This window comes from Stenella coeruleoalba, assembly GCF_951394435.1.
Source record: "Stenella coeruleoalba genome assembly, chromosome: 21".
NCBI classification, from domain to species: Eukaryota; Metazoa; Chordata; class Mammalia; order Artiodactyla; family Delphinidae; genus Stenella; species Stenella coeruleoalba.
The window spans coordinates 15,226,003-15,245,516 of NC_137167.1; the positions used below are offsets into that span (position 1 = coordinate 15,226,003).

General features: G+C 40.5%; 2 protein-coding genes across 3 annotated transcripts in view; one reads left to right on the top strand and one right to left on the bottom strand.

The window, feature by feature from the left end:
- The window catches only part of LOC307179735 (very low-density lipoprotein receptor-like), a 125,563-nt gene that overhangs the window by 95,797 nt on the left and 10,252 nt on the right, over nucleotides 1–19,514 (top strand). The gene's annotated exons all lie outside the window — the stretch shown is intronic.
- Nucleotides 537–19,514, bottom strand: part of LONRF1 (LON peptidase N-terminal domain and ring finger 1) — a 44,876-nt gene continuing 25,898 nt past the window's right edge. The window contains exons 9-12 of the mRNA XM_079909281.1: nucleotides 18,447–18,605; nucleotides 18,172–18,334; nucleotides 11,981–12,133; nucleotides 537–929 (exon numbers count right to left, since the gene is read on the bottom strand). Of these exons, the coding sequence (XP_079765407.1) occupies nucleotides 771–929; nucleotides 11,981–12,133; nucleotides 18,172–18,334; nucleotides 18,447–18,605 (634 nt within the window). The 3' untranslated portion in view covers nucleotides 537–770. The remainder of the gene's footprint in view (nucleotides 930–11,980; nucleotides 12,134–18,171; nucleotides 18,335–18,446; nucleotides 18,606–19,514) is intronic.

Here is a 19,514-nt window from a genome sequence, read left to right on the forward strand (position 1 = left end):
TGTTTTATGAATAGATGCACAGTACCAAGTCAGGTTTGCAATTGTTCCTGAAAACTGGCTCTAGGTTCTGCATCCGATGCCTGTTGGCTATTGGGATGCAAGTATTTACATAAATAAGAAACTGTGTCCTAGTCAATGGTCAAGACAGTTCAGCAAGAGCGGTATTTCCGACAAAAAGTGATACTCAATACCATAGCTTACGTACTTGTGCAAATTAAGCATCAGGACAGAGAAATCTGAGGCAAATTCAATTTGCAAAAACTTGTATCGCTACTGTTGTAAACTTGGGCAATAAATGACCCTCGGCAAGTTCTGCTCTCTATGGCTTTTTTTTTTCTTTTAAAATTTTAAAGCCAGAGAAAATGCACCCATACTACCCACACGGGCGTGCATGCGCGCGCGCGCGCACACACACACACACACACACACACACACACACACACACAGACACACACCCACACCCACACACGCACCCACACACAGAGTTCTCATTTCATTTAGAGTATGGTACATAGTGCAACTTCATCACAATGTAGAGGTTTAACACACATTTAGTGTGTGTTTTTCTGTGCAAGTTCTTAGTGGTCTAAATCCTAGTTGAAGGTATCTGTTTGCAGAACCACATGATTCAGGAGGTTGAAGGAAAAAGAAAAAAAAAAACAGTTTCATTACATTTCTCAAACCAGCACTGGATGTGCAAAGGCAGCGGACAATCTGGCCATCACCACAGCCAGATTAGGGTAATTTTAGAGGAAGATCCAAGCAGTTGGTTACTTAGATTGGTCTCTAGAAAAATAAGTCAGTATATGCTGTATCTTTGTCAACCGTTCTTTCAAAGACTTCATTGACAAAACCGACAGCTGATAGCGGGGGTCGACGGGAAGGACGGCAAGAAGCCACCAACACCAGGCGGGTCCATTAGGGATTGCCTAAAAAGAATCCACATTGTATAGTGTTAATAAAACAAATATTTATGTAATTACAGCAGTAAAAAACCACCACCAAGCTAATCTGTATTGAGCACTTTATGGTGTCAGATTCTTTTTCTAACTTAAAAAAATTTTAATTGAAGTATAGTTGACTTACAATACTGTTGGTTTCAGGCGTGCAACAGTGATTTAGTATTTTTATAGATTATCCTCCATATAAAGTTATTATAAAATGTTGACTATATTCCCTGTGCTGCACTTTACATCCTTGTAACTTACCTATTTTATACCTAGTAGTTTGTACCTCTTAATCCCCTTTACCCCTCCTCCTCCTTCACTTCCCTCTGGTAACTACCATTTGTTTTCTATATCTGTGAGTCTGTTTCGGTTTTGTTATGTTTGTTCATTTGTTTTATTTTTTTATACTCCACATAGAAGTGAAAACATACAGTATTTGTCTTTCTGACTTATTTCACTTAGTATGATAATCTCCAGGTCCATCCATGTTGTCAAAAATGGCAAAATTTCATTCTTTTTTATGGCTGAGTAACATTCCATTGTAGATACACATACACACACCACATCTTTATTCATTCTTCTGTTGATGGGCTTAGGTTGTTTCCATATCTTGGCAATTGCAAATAATGCTGCTATGAACACTGGGTGCATGTATCTTTTCAAATTAGTGTTTTCATTTTCCTTGGATATATACTCAGGAGTAGCATTGCTGGATCTCATGGTAGTACAATTTTTAATTTTTTTTGAGGAACCTCCATACTGTTTTCCACAGTGGCTGCACCAATTTACATTCCCACCAACAGTGCATGAGTGTTTCCTTTTCTCTCCACATCCTCACTAATACTTGTCTTCCTGACGGTATCCATTCTGACAGGTATGAGGTGATATCACAACATCACTAATCATCAGGGAAATGCAAATCAAAACCACAGTGAGCTATCATCTCACACCTGTCAGAATGGCTATCTCAAATCCTTTATCAATCATGTAAGGAGGGCACTATTATGCCCATATAAAATGGGGCAACTGAAGCTTAATTAAATATAATGCAAATTGTCCAAGATATCTCAGCTCCTATGTGGCAGAGCCAAGGTTCAAATAATCCAGACCTGCCTCATAGCCAGCACTCTTTCCTCTTCACTGACCTAAACAGGAATCTCAATCTCAGGCTACTGGCTTCTGGGGCTGGACAGTTTTGTGTTATGGGGACTGTCCTGGCATTGTAGCATGTTTAGCACATCTCTGACCTCTGTCTACTAGCTGCCAGGAGCACCTCCCCCAGTTCTGATGGTCAAAATCGTCTCCAGATATTGCCAAATGTCCCACAGGGGCAAAACTGTCCCCAGTTGAGAACTGCTTTCTTAAAATATATATTTAAAACACTAAGGGACCTCCCTGGTGGTCCAGTGGTTAAGGCTCTGCGCTTCCAATGCAGGGGGCATGGGTTCGATCCCTGGTCGGGTAACTAAGATCCCGCATGCCACACGGCATGGCCAAAATAAATAAATAAATAAAATATTAAGACAAGTTAAGTGATATTTTTAAATGTCTTCAAAGAATTGTGGAATCCTAGGAAGGATATAAGAAAAGTCTCAGCTTCCAGTTTCATTTGAGAAATAAACATATCTCTAGCAAAGAACTTCATCTGATGTTGCAAGGGCTGACTACTGGCTATGGAACGAATTAGGAATTTATATACAAGAATGTTTAAGCCACCTTTACTACACACTGAATTGCTTTTTACTGAACCTAAAACATGAAGTTTCAGAATGACAAAAGGAGCTGTGACATGAGTTGATATCAATAAGCTCCTCCTAGAATCAAACTGGACTTATCTGTGTCCTGCCTGTTGTCAACTCAGCATCACTGCCACCTTCCGTAGAGACATCAGAAACTACATTTCCCAGGATCCCCTCCCCCCATGTGAGGGGGTGGTTCCAGGTTAAACATGACCAATGAGAGGCACTCTTTCAAGATTTGGAAGTTGGGAGAGGAAGCCATTGTTCTCTGGAGGCTGTTGCCAAGTGTGGGCAGATGTGAGATTTGCAGAAGCTTTCCAGAGCATTTGTGAAAACCACCTGCTCCACTACTGCAAACTGAGATACTGGTGGGGACTGCCCTGGGATTCCTAAGGATGACAGCAGCTTCCCCTCAAGTCCTGAGCCCGTGCTCCACTGTGTCAGGAAGAGAGTCCCTGAGCTCCGCTGATGATGGCCTGATCTGATCCTCCCTCCTCCAGCTCTCCCAATGGGGGTGTCAACTTTAATTCCGACAATAAACCCTTCACTCCTGGGATATATAGAGTGGCTGCTTTTGTTTTCCTGACTGAATCCTGACTCATACAGTATGACTAACTGAAAGCAGTGGAAGAGGACTGCATAATAAAAGTGAGGGTGGTGGAGGTGATTGGAAAGTAATGTTGAAATTTTCTACAAGTTGGTTTGTTAACATTTAAAATGTACTTATTCAATTCTGTGCTCATCAAAAGCTGTTTCTATCAAGTTCAATCAGATTCAGGTAGCCAGGATAAAACAAACACGTGGCAACTAATATATGCTGGACACAGACTGAGAACTCAGTTTGGAGATGATGTGATGTTGAAATTTCAAGTTCAGGTGAAGGATTCAATTGAGATTCAGACAGATGTAGGCCGACCTTTGAAAACTGGAATGAGAGACAGTGTCCATCACAGGGGCCCTCTGTCCATCTGATATTCATTTACAGCCATTCCTTTATGTAATCTATTCCCATCTAACCACAAACATTGTATCCAACTCAATTCAACAATGCTTATGCCTAATGCTTTGGTGGGTCTTTTTCCAGATTTTCCAGGATAGGAACTCTTCTTTATGCCTCTTGCAGTGCTCTGCTTGACCAGAAAGCACCTGCTGTATGCTAATTAGATTAAACTTAAATGTAAACCCTAAATTCCAGATCAAGACCATAAGAACGATAGTTTCAGGAGGAGTGAAATATAAAACATGAAGAGATAAAGATGAATTAAAGTGGCAGGGTAAAAAGCTGGGGATAACAGAAAAGGTGACAAGATTTTTTAAAAGTATAGAAAATGATACATCTCTCAACTCTCAAAGAATAACAGCAAAGCCAAAGAGGCTCGAAGACGTAGCTGTCTTACAGGCACAATTTACTAGATGGTACCATGTCCCCTTTTTTAAATTGAAGTATAGTTGATTTACAGTGTTGTGTTGTGTTAATTTCTGCTGTAAAGCAAAGTGACTCAATTATACACATATATACATTCTTTTTTTATATTCTTCTCCATTATGGTTTATCCCAAGAGATTGGATATAGTTCCCTGTGCTATACAGTAGGACCTTGTTTATCCATCCTATATATAACAGTTTGCATCTGCCAACCCCAAACTCCCAGTCCATCCCTCTCCCTCCCCACCTCCCCCTTGGCAACAATGAGTCTGTTCTCTGCTAGTCCATTTCTGTTTTGTAGATAGGTTCAGGTTCATGATAGGTTCATTTGTGCCATATTTTAGATTCCACATATAAGTGATATCATACAGTATTTATCTCTTTCTGATTTACTTCATTTAGTATGATAATCTCTAGTTGCATTCATGTTGCTGCAAATAGCATTATTTTGTCCTGGCTGAGTAGTATTTCATTGTATATATATATGTACCACACCTTTTTTATCCATTCTTCTATCGATGGACATTTAGGTTGTTTCCATGTCTTGTGACGTGTGCTATTGTGAACAGTGCTGCTATGAACATAGGGATGTATGTATCTTTTTGAATTAAAGTTTTGTCTGGATATGTGCCCAGGAGTGGGATTGCTGGATCATATGGCAACTCTACTTTTAGCTTTTTGAGAAACCTCCATACTGTTTTCCATAGTGGCTGCATCAACTTACATTCCCACCTTCAATGTAGGAGAGTTCCCTTTTCTCCACACCCTCTCTAGCATTTGTTATCTGGGGGCTTTTATTTTTATTTTTTTTAACATCTTTATTGGGGTACAATTGCTTTACAATGGTGTGTTAGCTTCTGCTTTATAACAAAGTGAATCAGTTATACATATACATATGTTCCCATATCTCTTCCCTCTTGCGTCTCCCTCCCTTTTTTTTTTTTTAAAAAAAAAAAACATTATTTATTTGGCTGCATGGGGTCTTAGTTGCGGCATGTGGGACCTTCACTGCGGCATGTGGGATCTTTCATTGTGGTGCGTGGGCTTCTCTCTAGTTATGGCGTGCGGGTTCAGGACTTGTGGTGCACGGGCTCAGCAGTTGCAGCACACAGGCTCTCTAGTTGTGGAGCGTGGGCTCTAGAGCACATGGGCTTAGTTGCCCCGTGGCATGTGGGATTTTAGTTCCCCTACAAGGGATCGAACCTGTGTGTCCCCTGCATTGGAAAGCAGATTCTTAACCACTGGCAGAGCAGAGCCCTGTGGCCTTTATAATAGTGGCCATTCTGACCTGTGTGAGGTAGTACCCCGTTGTAGTTTTGATTTGCATTTTTCTGTTAGCTATGTTGAACATCTTTTCATGTGCCTATTAGTCATCTGTATTTCTTCTTTGGAGAAATGTTTATTTAGGTCTTCTGCCCATTTTTTGATTGGGTTGTTTGTTTTTTTGTTATTGAGTTGTATGAGCTGCTTACATATTTTGGAAGTTAGCCTGTGTCAGTCACATCATTTGCAAATATTTTCTCTAATTCTGTAGTTTGTCTTTTCGTTTTGTTTATGGTTTCCTTTGCTGTGCAAAAGCTTGTAAGTTTGATTAGGTCCTGTTTATTTTTGCTTTTGTTTCTATTGCCTTGGGAGGCTGACCTAAGAAAACACTGGTACAAATTGTGTTAGGGAATGTTTTGCCTATGCTCTTTTAGGAGTTTTATGGTGTTGTCTTAAGTCTTTAAGCCATTTTCAGTTTATTTTTGTGCACACTGTGAGGGTGTGTTCTAACTTCACTGATTTACACACAGCTGTACAACTTTCCCAGCACCCCTTGCTGAAGAGACTATCTTTTTCCCATTCTATATTCTTGCCTCCTTTATTGAAGATGAATTGACTGTAGGTGTATGGGTTTATTTCTTTATTCTGTTCCACTGATCTGTATGTCTGTTTCTGTACCAATACCACACTGTTTTGATGACTGTAGCTTTGTAGTATTGTCTAAAGTCTGGGAGAGTTATGCCTCCTGCTTTGTTTTTTTTCCTCAGGATTGCTCTGGCAATTCTGAGTCTTTTATGGTTCTATATAAATTTTTGGATTATTCTAGTTCTGTGAAAAATTTCATGGGTGATTTGATAGGGATCACATTAAATCTGTAGATTGCTTCAGGTAATATTGCCATTTTAACAATATTAATCCTTCCAATCCAAGAGTATGGGATATCTTTCCATTTCTTTGAATTCTCTTTAGTCCTTTATTTTTTGGTGCAATTTTAAAAAGGTATTGATTTTTACATTCCCTTTCTGATATTTCATTGTTAGTGTAAAGAAATGTAACCGAGTTCTGCATGTTAATCGTGTATCCTGCTACTTTGCTGAATTCATTTATTTGATCTAGTAACTTTTGTGTGGAGTCTTTAGGGTTTTTTATATATAGTATCATGTCATCTGCATAGAGTGACTATTTTACCTCTTCCTTTCCAATTTGGATACCTTTTATTTCTTGTCTGATTGCTGTGGCTAGGACTTCCAATACTATGTTGAATAGAAGAGGTGAGAGCAGGCATCCTTGTCTTGTTCCAGATTTTAGCAGGAAGGCTTTCAGCTTTTCACCATTTAGTATTATACTGGCTGTGGGTTTGTCATAAATAGCTTTTATTATATGGAGATATGTTCCCTCTATACCCACTTTGGTAAGAGTTTTTATCATGAATGGATGGTGAATATTGTCAAATGCTTTTCTGCATCTATTGAGATGATCATGTGGTTTTTGTCTTTTCTTGATGTGGTGTATCACATTGATTTGCATATGTTGAACCATCCTTGTGAACTTGGGATGACTCCCCCTTGGTTGTGGTGTATGATCTTTTTTATGTGTTGCTGGATTCAGTTTGCTTTTTTTTTTTTTTTTTTTTTTGCGGTATGCGGGCCTCTCACTGTTGTGGCCTCTCCCGTTGTGGAGCACAGGCTCCGGACACGCAGGCTCAGCGGCCATGGCTCACGGGCCCAGCCGCTCCGCGGCATGTGGGATCTTCCCAGACCGGGGAACGAACCTGTGTCCCCTGCATCGGCAGGCAGACTCTCAACCACTGTGCCACCAGGGAAGCCAGTTTGCTAATATTTTGTTGAGAATTTTTGCATCTATATTCATCAAAGATATAGGCCTGTAATTTTTTTTTTTTTGGTTGTGTCTTTATCTGGTTTGGTATCAGGGTGACAGTGGCTTCACAGAATGTCCTTGGGAGTATTCCCCCCTCCTCAGTCTTTGGAAGAGTTTGAGAATTGGTATAAGTTCTTCTTTGGATGTTTGGTAGAATTCACCTGTGAAGCCATCTGGCCCTGGACTTTTCTTTGTAGGGAGTTTCTTTGTCTGTTTGTTTGGTTTTTTTAAATTACAGATTCTATTTCACTTCTGGTGATCAGTCTGTTCAAATTATCTATTTCTTCTTGATTCAGTTTTGGTGGGTTGTATGTAGAAACTTGTCCATTTCATCTAGGTTGTCAAATTTGTCAAAGTTGTTGGCATATTGGTTGAGATTTCTTTTTCATTTCTTATCTTATTTGGGTTCTCTTTTCTTGGTGAGCCTGGCCAGAGGTTTGAAAATCTTGTTTATCCTTTCAAAGAACCAGCTATTGGTTTTATTTTTTTTCTATATTTTTTAACCTCTATTTTATTTCCTCCCTGATCTTTATTATTTCCTTCCTTCTGCTGGCTTTAGGTTTTGTTCTCCTAATTCTTTTAGGTGATAGGTTGTTTATTTGAGATTTTTCTTGTTTTTTGAGGAAGGCCTGTATTGCTGTTAACTTTGTTCTAAGAACTGCTTTTGCTGCATCCCATAGATTTTGTATGGCTGTGTTTTCATTGTCTCAAGGTATTTTTAAATTTAATTTTTGATTTCCTTGTTGACCCATTGGTTTTTTTAGTAGCATGTTGTTTAGCAGTCTCCATGTAATTGTTTCTCATTTCTTTTCCTTTGGTTGATTTCTAGTTTCATGCTGTTGTGGTCAGAGAAAATGCTTGAAATAATTTCTATACTCTTAAATTTTTTAAGGTTAGTTTTGTGCTCTAGTATGTGCACTTGAAAAGAATGTGTATTCCGGGTTTTTTTGGATATAACGTCCTGAAAATATCAATTAAGTCTCACTGTTGTATCATTTAGGATCTCTGTGCCTTATTGATTTTCTGTCTAGAAGATGTGTCCATGTATTGTGAGTGGGGTGTTAAAAGTCTCCTACTATTATTGTATTCCTATCAATTTCTCCCTTTATCTGTTAGTATTTGCTTTATGTATTTAGGTGCACATATGCTGACGAGCGCATAATCCTTTTCTTATATTGATCCTTTTATCATTATATAGTGTCCTTCTTTGCCTTTTTTTATGGCCTTCGTTTCAAAGTCTATTTTGTCTGATACGAGTATTGCAACTGCTGCTTTCTTGTCATTTCCATTTGTATGAAATACCTTTTTTTCCATCCCCTCACTTTCAGTCTGTGTGTCCTTTGCCCTAAGGTGGCTCTCTTGTAGGCAGCATATTATAGACTCTTGTTTTTTAATCTAATCTGAAACTCTGTCTTTTGATCGGAACATTCAGTCTATTGACATTTAAGGTAATTACTGATACATGTGTATTTATTGCCATTTTAAACCTTGCTTTCCAGTTGATTCTTTGATCCTTTTTTTTCTTTTTGTGGTTTGATGATTTCATTTTATGCTTGTGCTCTCTTTTTGGGTTTTGTGAATCTATTGTATGCTTTTGATATGTGGTTGCCCTGTTTTTCAAGTATGTTAACCCCTTCCTATATGTGCTTGCTTTAGACTGATAGTCATGTAGGCTCAAACACATTCTTAAAGAATCTACATTTTCTTACTTTCCTTCTCTACATTTTATGGGTTTTTTTTTTTTCCGCGGTATGCGGGCCTCTCACTGTTGTGGCCTCTCCCGTTGTGGAGCACAGGCTCCGGACGCACAGGCTCAGCAGCCATGGCTTATGGGCCCAGCTGCTCCGCGGCATGTGGGATCTTCCCGGACCGGGGCACGAACCTGTGTCCCCTGCATCGACAGGTGGACTCTCAACCACTGCGCCACCAGGGAAGCCCCATTTTATGGTTTTGATGTCCTTTTTTACATCTTAACGTTTATCCTTTTGCTATTCCTTGTGTCTATTGTTGCTTTCACTAATAGGGTTTTTTAATTTTCTTTTTGATGTGTATACTGGCTAGTTTATTTACTTTCCAATTGTGATTTCCTCCTTCCTATATCTTCTTGCTGCTTTTTTATTTAGAGAAGACATTTCAATATTTTTTTAAGATAAGTTTAGTATTGCTGTATTCTTTTAGTTTTTGCTTGTCTGAGAAATTCTTTCTCTCTCCTTCTATCCTAACTGATAATCTTGCTGGGTAGAGTACCCTAGGTTGCAGGTTTTCCCCTTTCAGGACTCTGAATATATCCTGCCGCTCGCTTCTGGCCTGCAGTGTTTCTGTAGAGCAATCAGCTGATAGCATTATGGGAGTTGCCTTGTAATTAACCCTGTTTTTCTCTTGCTGCCTTTAGAAGCCTCTAACTTATGCCATTTTAATTATAATATGTCTTGGTGTGGGTCTGTTTGGGTTCCTCTTGTTTGGGACCCCCTCTGTGCTTCCTGTAGCTAGACATGTTTCCTTCTTTAGGTTTGGGAAGTTTTCAGACATAATTTCTTCAAATACATTTTCCATCCCTTTTTCTCTTTCTTCCCCCTCTGGAATCCCTACTATGCATAGATTGGCCAGCTTTATATTATCCCACGGGTCTCTTACATTGCTTTCTTGTTTTTTTCATTTGGCTTCCTGTCTGCTGTTTTGATTGGGTAATTTCCATTATTCTATATTGCAGATCACTTATTCTTTCCTCATTATTCATTCTGCTATCATTGCCTTTAGCTCAGCTTTCATCTCTGCAGATGAATTTTTTAATTTTTCTTGGCTCTTCCTTCTAGTTTCTTTTAACAGTAATCTGCATTTCTGTTGATAGCCTTTCTTAATTCCTTCAGTATTTTCATTACCTCCCTTTTTGAACTCGGTATCTATTATTAGACTGAAGAGGTCTGTTTCATTGCTCTTGGTCTTTTAACTGGGAGTGGTCTCTGTGTCTTCACTTTACTTGTCTCTTACTCTGTCAGTTTAGGAGAAGCAATTACGTACTGTGGTCTTGGCGGGCTGTTACACGTGGGAGCGTCCCTACGTAGCTTGCGTCAGTTTAGGAGAAGCAATTACGTACTGTGGTCTTGGCGGGCTGTTACACGCGGGAGCGTCCCTACGTAGCTTGCGTCAGTTTAGGAGGAGCAATTACGTACTGTGGTCTTGGCGGGCTGTTACACGCGGGAGCGTCCCTACGTAGTTTGCGTCAGTTTAGGAGGAGCAATTACGTACTGTGGTCTTGGCGGGCTGTTACACGCGGGAGCGTCCCTACGTAGCTTGCGTGGGTTTAACAATTTTTTGGCGTGAGGGCTGTTCTTGGTTTGGATGCCTGTTGCCCCTTTCCTCGGCGTGTGCTGGCCGTTGTCCCCTGGATTGGGGTGTGCGGTGCGTGGCTTATGTACGCTGCCAGGGAGGAGGGGGCAGCAGTTGGCACGTGGTTGTGGGACCCTCAGAAGTGGTCTGCACCTGCCTCTGGAGTCCGAGATGGCAGCTGCAGCTTGCACCCGCCCCTGAGCTCAGGCAGGCAGTGCCCCGTTGCCTGAGAGTGCGTGCTCGGAGACGGAAGCTCCTACGGCAGTCCTGACCCTCTCCTTGCACACCCCGAACAATGGCACCTTGCCTCTCTGGCAGTCCCAGGTTTCTTCCTGTATTCCCTCGGTCGTGGGGCCCTACACCCTAGCCCCCTCAGGCTGTCTCCACACAGCCAACCACAGCCCTCCCCCAGCGTCTGACCTCTGAAGCCTGAGCCTCGCCCCCTCCTGCCCCAGCGGACAAGTGTCTCAGGTTGGTGAGTGCTTGGTGGCACCGACCATCTGTGCAGGTCTCTCTCTGCTTTGCCCTCTGCAAACTGGTTGTTGTGCTCTTCTCCGTGTCTCTGAAGCTCTCCCTCTGTCCCAGCTGATCTCCCCACCAGTGAGGGGACTTCCCAGTGTCCGGAAACCTTTCCTCTTTCAAAGTTCCCTCCCAGGGGCGCAGGTCCCATCCCAATTCCTTTCTCTTTTTTTCTTTTGTCCTACCCAGTTTTGTGTAGATTTTTTGTGTAGATTTTCTTGCCCTTTTGGAAGTCTGAGGTCTTCTGCCAGCATCCAGTAGATGTTCTGTGATAATCGTTCCACATGTAGATGTAACTGTGATGTATTTGTGGGAGAAGGTGAGCTCCACGTCCTACTCCTCTGCCATCTTGATCCTATCTCCCATGTCCCATTTTTAATTCCTTATCCCTCCTTCTGGAAAATCCTCAGCTGGGGGCTTTCTCCTCCTGCACTTGTTCCTATATGCATCTCAGCTGACACTGTTTCCATCCTCTTCCTATATAAGATGCAGTGGATACCCCTGTGCTAGAGAATATGGTCACAAATCTAAAGACAGGACAAAGGAGATGTGCAAAACTAAAGATGAAGAAACTTAAAAAATCTACCAATTTCGGGACTTCCCTGGTGGTGCAGTGGTTAAGAATCTGCCTGCCAATGCAGGGGACACAGGTTCAAGCCCTGGTCCAGGAAGATCCCACAGGCTGCAGAGCAACTAAGCCCGTGCACCACAACCAAGAGTAGCCCCTGCTCCCGGCAACTAGAGGAAGCCCGCCTACAGCAACAGAGACCCAACTCAGCCAAAAATAAATAAATAAATAAATTTATAACAAAAAAAAAAATCTACCAACTTGGGTTTACACAAAAAGTGAGACTTTTGGAAACAATATCAAAGCCATCATACCTGGAGGTTTTCCTCCCTCCCGGGCATTGATCCAAAGTGCTGAAGAATTTGGCTTCGAAATCTGTCTCTTAAATTCTGAAACCAGCTGCAGGCTTGGGAGTAGACCAAATCGTGAAGCTGTCGGAGGTTCTCTATCTCCTCTTCATTCTCAACCTAGAAATACAACAGTCAGTAAGGTGTCTGTGTCTAATCTTCCCATCCATCCCTACAGAAATGGAAAAAAAACCCCATAAAAAAATAGGGAATACCTATTTCAGTGCTGGATCAGAGTATTATTCTTATGCAGTAAACACCATACCTTTCTGCCTCACAGAGTGCCAATGGGCCAGACTAAGAAAGACAGCAAGCCTTGACCTCCCAGCGTAGCTGACCTAGCCTTGCTGAGTTAGCAGTCTTGCTGAGTTAGCAGTGCGACACTGCAGAACCCAACTAACAGCCCCTAACTGGGAGGGGTAAGATGGAGAGTTAGTTCTCAGATAAAGGTCTACAGGGACTGGGAATTCATCTTTATGGATCAACAGCCTTTGAAAGCAGTAGAACAAAAAAACCAGGAATACAGTTGCTACAATGAAAGGGAAGATTGGGGGAGATTTAAGGTGCCATGGCAAAAGCAGTAATAGGACAGAGGGAAAGCATAATTACACCTTTAACCAGGGAACTGGGTCAAAACAAAAACTGCAACAAATAACTTAGCATATAAAGCCAGCATTTCAAAAGAGAGACAATACATTATACGCTCATTATACAATGATGAACTGCTGCTGCTGTAAAGGCCCAAGGCCGTGGCTACCTCCATCCCCTGTGTATGCCCTTTGGACTACTGGCTCATCAAACTGCAAATATAAAATTAAATGCATCAGCCTTCCAGCCTAAGATCCAGAAGAGTAGTCTCATAAAACACAGGTGGGAAGATGGAACATTAACTCATCCATCTCATATTGATTAACGCTCATATCCCACTCCCTCCATGCCAGAGAGCACTATATTTCACATACATTAACGCACTGAACCAATACCAGGCCTGAGTCAGCCTTTCCTACTTCAAGAGTGACTCAATAAAAAACAACAATGGGACTCTGAAAATATCCTGATGCATAAAAGGTAAGACTTATATATAGCACAGAGGCTTCCCCGGTGGTGCAGTGGTTGAGAGTCTGCCTGCCAGTGTGGGGGACATGGGTTTGAGCCCTGCTCCGGGAGGATCCCACATGCTGCAGAGCAACTAGGCCCGTGCACCACAACTACTGAGTCCGCATGCTACAACTAATGAAGCCTGTGTGCCTGTGCTCTGCAGCAAGAGGAGCCACCGCAGTGAGACGCCTGTGCACCACGCCCCTGCTCGCCGCAACTAGACAAAGCCCGTGCGCAGCAACAAAGACCTAACGCAGCCAAAAATAAAATAAATAAAGACTATAGCACACAAGAGACAAAAGAACACTTCTTATTTTTGAAGGATTTGAAATGAAAAAGAAAACCAAAGTTGTTCACAACAATGTGAACGTGCTTAATGCCACTGAACTGCATATGTAAAAATGGTTAAAATGGTAAATTTTATGTCATGTATATTTTACCACACGAAAAATTTTAAAAGAAAGAAGAGCCATATGATTCAAGCATTCTGGTCTTGGAATTGGCTATACAAGATTCAGTCCTCTGCTAACACACATTGGTCTTGATATGAGCAATAAATAAACTTGTGGGGCTGGGATCAAGATGGTGAAGTAGTAGGATGTGAAGCTCACCTTCTCCCTCAAATACATCAAAAATCTACATATGGAATGAGTACACGTGGAATGATTCTCCCAGAATATCTACTGAACACTGGCAGAAGACCTCAGACTGCTGAAAGGGCAAGAAGATCACCATGTAAACAGGTAGGAAAAAAAGAAGACAGAAAAAGAAGAAAATGAGAAAGGAATCAGGACAGGACCCGTGTCCCTGGGAGGGAGCTGGGAAAGAAGAAAGGTTCCTAGACCCTGGGAAGCCCCTTCACCGGCAGGGAGATTGACCAGGACAGTAGGGAGCTTCAGAACCTTGGAGAACACAGCAGCTGGTTTGTGGCAGCCAGAGTGGAGAGGGGACAGATGGTCAGTGCTGCCACTGTGGGCTCCCCAGCCTGAGATGTGTATCAGCCAGGGCTGGGTGCTGGTACTCGGGCTTCAGAGATCAGACCCAGCAAGAGGACTGGGGTTGGCTGTGTGGAAACAGCCTGGGGGTGGTAGCTAGAATCTGGTGCAACCGCAACTGAGAGTGTATGAGGAGGAAACCTGGGCCGCCTTAGAGGGGGTGCTTTGTTTGGGGGGTGCTCAAGGGGAGGGGTGGGACCTGCCATTGTAGCCTTTTTCCTGTGTGTGCGCTCGCAGAGGGCAGGATACTACCCGCATGTGCTTGAGACTGTCACAAGTTGCCACTGCCTCCCTCCCAGACGCCAGGAGTGGGTGCAAGCCACCTCCTGCCTCCCCTCCCAGGGCCAGGCACCAGTGACTGCATCTGCACAACCCCTATCAAGGGGATAGCAGCTGGCACACACTGAGGAAAGAGGTGACAGGCATATGACAACCCTCGCACCAAATATACTAAACCCACACACGCTACACAGGGACACCCCACATATAAATAGCCCTCCCAGACCACAGTAGATAATTGTTTCTCCTAAACTCACAAAGTAAGAGAAATATAAGTAAATTAAGAAGCAGAGGAACCACACTCCCAGTTAAAAGACCAAGACAATTCCCCTGAAAGTACAATGAAGTTGACCTCTTCATTCTAACAGACACCAAGTTCAGAAAGGAGGTAATGAAAATATGGAAGGAATTAAGAAAGGCTATTGACAGATTACTGTAAAAAGGAGCTAGAAACTGTAAGAGAGAAACAAAGAAAAATTAGAAAACTCATTTGCAGAGACAAAAGCTGAGCTAAAAGGCAATGAAGAGCAGAATGAATAATGAAGAAAGAGTAAGTGATTTGCAAGACAGAATAATGGAAATTATCCAATCAGAAAAGCAGACAGGAAGCCAAATGAAAAAAAAAAGAAAGCAATATAAGAGAGCTGTGGGATAATATAAAGACAGTGTGGTACTGGCACTGGAACAGAGTAGAGCCCAGAAATAAACCCACACACCTACAGTCAATTAATCTTCAATAAAGGAAGCAAGAACATACAATGGGAAAAACGGTCTCTTCAGCAAGGGGTGTTGGGAAAGTTGGACAGCTGCATGTAAATCAGTGAAGTTAGAACACACCCTCACACCATGCACAGAAATAAACTCAAAATGGCTTAAAGACTTAAACGTAAGACATGACACCGTAAAACTCCTAGAAGAGAACATAGGCAAAACATTCTCTGACACAAGTTGTACCAATGTTTTCTTACCAAGGCAATAGAAATAAAAGCAAAAATAAACAGATGGGACCTAATTAAACTTGTAAGGTTTTGCACAGCAAAGGAAACGATAAACAACATAAACAAAACAAAAAGACAACCTACAGAATGGGAGAAAATATTTGCAAACAATGTGACCAACACAGGCTTAATTTCCAAAATATATAAGCAGCTCATACAACTCAACAACAAGAAAACAAGTAACCCCACTGAAAAATGGGAGAAGACCTAATTAGACATTTCTCCAAAGAAGAAATACAGACGGCCAAGAGACACGTGAAAAGTTGCTCAGCATCACTAACTATCAGAGAAATGCAAATCAAAACTACAATGAGGTACCACCTCACACAGGTCAGAACGGCCCGTGTAGACCATTAAAAAGTCTACAACTAACAAATGCTGGGCAGGATGTGGAGAAAGGGAACCCTCCAGTACTGCTGGAGGGAGTGTAAGTTGGTGCAGCCATATGGAAAACAGTATGGAGGTTCCTCAGAAAACTAAAAATAGAACTACCATATGATCCAGCAATCCCACTCCTGGGTATATATCCAGAGAACACCATAATTTGAAAAGATACATGCAACCCCTATGTTCTTAGCAACACTATTCACAGTAGCCAAGACATGGAAACAAATGTCCGTGGACAGAGGAATATGGATAAAGAAGATGTGGTACATATACACAATGGAATAATACTCTGCCATAAAAAAGAATGAAATAACCGCAACTTAGATGCAACTAGAGATTATCATACTAATGTGGAATCTAAAACATGACACAAATGAACCTATCTACAAAACAGAAACACAATCACAGACATAACAGACTGGTGGTTGGGTTGCCAAGGGGGAAGGGGCTGGGAGAGGGATGGAGTGGGAAGTTGGGGTTAGCAGATGTAAGCTTTTATATATAGCATGGATAAACAACAAGGCCCTACTGTATAGCACAGAGAACTGTACTCAATATCCTATGATAAACCATAATGGAAAAGAATATTAAAAAAACAATGTCTACATATGTATAACTGAATCACTTTGCTGTACAACGGAAATTAACAACACTGTAAATCAACTATACTTCAATAAAAAAAATTTGATCCAAAAACAAAAACCCCCAGCAAATAAACTTGTGACTTGTTAAGAACTATTACCAAAAATAAGTATCTGCTTTCTACCTTTACAAAATTCAAGGGACCAAACCGTGAACTCTAGTAAACAGGGAATGATAAAAATAAAAGTCTGAGTTAGAAAAAGGAGCTAAGAAGTAGGCAGAAGTTTTAAAGGCAAGCTTTTAAAGTTAAGGAATTTCATTGCAATAACAGAATTTAAAATGTCATCAGAGGTCACAGAAATTAGAATTACTACACCAAGGGAAAAAACAACTTTGATATAAAAAACAAAATTTGAGAAGCTTTTCCAGAATGAACAAGAAATCATTACATAGATGAAGAAAAATTATTAGACAAGACCACAATGACATAGAGAATTCAATTTTCTAAACATCAAATCCATAATACTCTCAATATGCTAATTTACTGTCATATATTTATATATAGTCATAAGTTTAGCCACATACTCAAGGAATTTTATCAGCAAATCCAATATATGAAGGTGTAAATTTACATAAAACTAAAATAAGGTTATTAGTTTTACAAAGAACATCACCTTTTAGCAAATGATTCCATTAGCCAAATATTCCTAAGGCACAGACTATCAGTCAACTCAAAATTCCAACTCATACTCTTGGCTCACTGCACAAAGCAGAGTTTCCCCATAACATCTTTATAATAAGATAGGACAGGTAATATCAGATGAATCAAGTTTATCAGCAGAGAAGCAATATGATATAATGATAAAACATAGCACTTGGAGCCAGAGAGCTGGTGTTAAAATTATTTTTTTACACTACCTACAGGATCTTTGGCAAATTCATACTCCTGAATTCTTTCATCTGCTAGCTATCTCATAGCGTTTTGAAAATTTAATGAGCCACTGTTTGTAGAAATGCCTAATGCCAACACTGAATAAGTGCTGACTGAGATGAAGGGCTTAAACAGATCAATGAACAAGTGAGAGTGTAAGATCTATGTTTTTCTAATGCCCTTCCAAAGAAAGTTGCCTTTCATTTGATATTTACAGTACCACAAATCATTTTTCTGGTACCTAAACGAACTGCAGATGGTAGAGTAGGTACTGGAAATACCAAAAGGGCAGCATTAACCCTATCCAAGAAAATTTTCACAGTAACCCTCCACAGGTAAGATACCACCACCAATTATACGGACGGTGCTTTATCTGTGTTGCCCTAAAGTTAGACACAGTTGGGTGCTGTGTTCAGTTTTAGGGTATCTTAGGCATATCTTAATATAGAACAATTCTTCAGGGATTTTATGTGTTTACCTTTACGTCAAAGTTCAATCTACTGATGATTACATCAGCTTTGACTACTAATAAATTCAGTTTAAAAGGGTAGGAATTAGCAGGTTTCATAACTTACATGGATTGGAAGTTCAATTGAATCCACTGCTATTGTTAAGCAATTACCATGCAAATACATACATTCTAGGCACTGTGCTGGCTGTCAAGCCAGTAGAAATGAACAGTATATCTAGGTGCTCGTCTCCCAAGTTCTCTTGGAACTCAGGATGGTTAAGAGCAAGATGAAAAGGTAACTTGGAGCTAATCTGTATAAGCATTGTTGAGGGTCTCTGACAGGAAGAACTGGTTAATGTTCCTATCAGCCTTTACGCGTGTACAATGCCTAGGACACAGTATACCAGAGCATGCTGAAAAAGAATAGTTTTTCATACCTTCACATCTTCCAGATATTCAATGTCTGCAGTGCAGTATCCATCTTTCATCCCTCTTTTTAAAACCCTAAACCGCTTTCCTCCAACTGTGTCAACCACAGACCTCCCATCAGGCAAGAAATGGACATTTCTGATTTGTAACATACAACCATAATCTGCAAAACTAAAGGGAAAACTCCAATTAACATCAAAGGTCAAGCAACAAACATGCAAGTTCTCAGCAATATTCAAAGAAAATTCCAGAATCAATAAAAATATTTACATAAAAAGCATACCCATTTTGTGTATCGCTGACACACATCCCAAACTGTTTAGTTCCAGTCTGTATACTTCTTCGAATCATCAGTCTGTATCTTGGCTCAAATACATGAAGAGGGCAAGGCACAGTGGGGTAGGCCATAGTGCAAACAAATATCGGAACATTCTTGGTCAAGCTGAAGAAGAAAAAAGTTTCATTATTATATATCAGGACATACAACAAAAATGAGTGAAGCCTGCAACAGTAATAAATAATAGGCAAATTCACTCTAAAATCAGGTGATTTTTATTCTTGGTAAGAAAAGGAATCAGCATCCTTTTCATTTAAGCTCATATTGATACAATATTAATCCTAAAAATATGTTGGTGATCCTCTTACAAGTAAATTTGAATTTGATATACGAAGTTATCATACAGAGCTAAGTATCTTTATGAATCACAAAGCAATTGATTATAATTACTATTTTATATTAAAATCTGTTTAAAATATTTCTAACATGACAGAGTATACTCTCACTCTTAGATAATAAGAAAACATGAGGTCCCACAAAAAAAGCAAATCGTTCAAAATTTTTAGGCATTAAAATATTTTCATACTAACAAAACCAGGTAATTCAATGAGATAACATTTCTTCCAGATAATTAAAATGACAACACTGTTATTGCCAGACTGGCAAGAAATGTGAAGGATAAAGGCAGGGCACAGCTTTGGCAAGGGTGTGGGAAAACTGGCAGCGTGAACAGCACAGCCATGCTGAAGAAGAATCTGGCCATATGCATCAAATGCTTTCAGAAAGATTCGTATCCTTTGAACCAAAAGGCTCACTTTTTTCCTGCAAGTACTATAAGAATGTTCAACATAGCACTGTGTATAGTAGCCAAAACCTAGAAGCAAAAAGAGAAGGCCAGTAAAATAAATTATGACGTAACCATAAAATGATACTATGGTTAAATGTTCAGATTAACGAGAAAAGGAAGTTACAGAAATGATAGGATTAAAATGATCCCATCTTTGTTTAAAATGTATTTATATACATTAAGATCGGGAAGGATATATGCCGAAATGCCAATGATGATTACGTTCG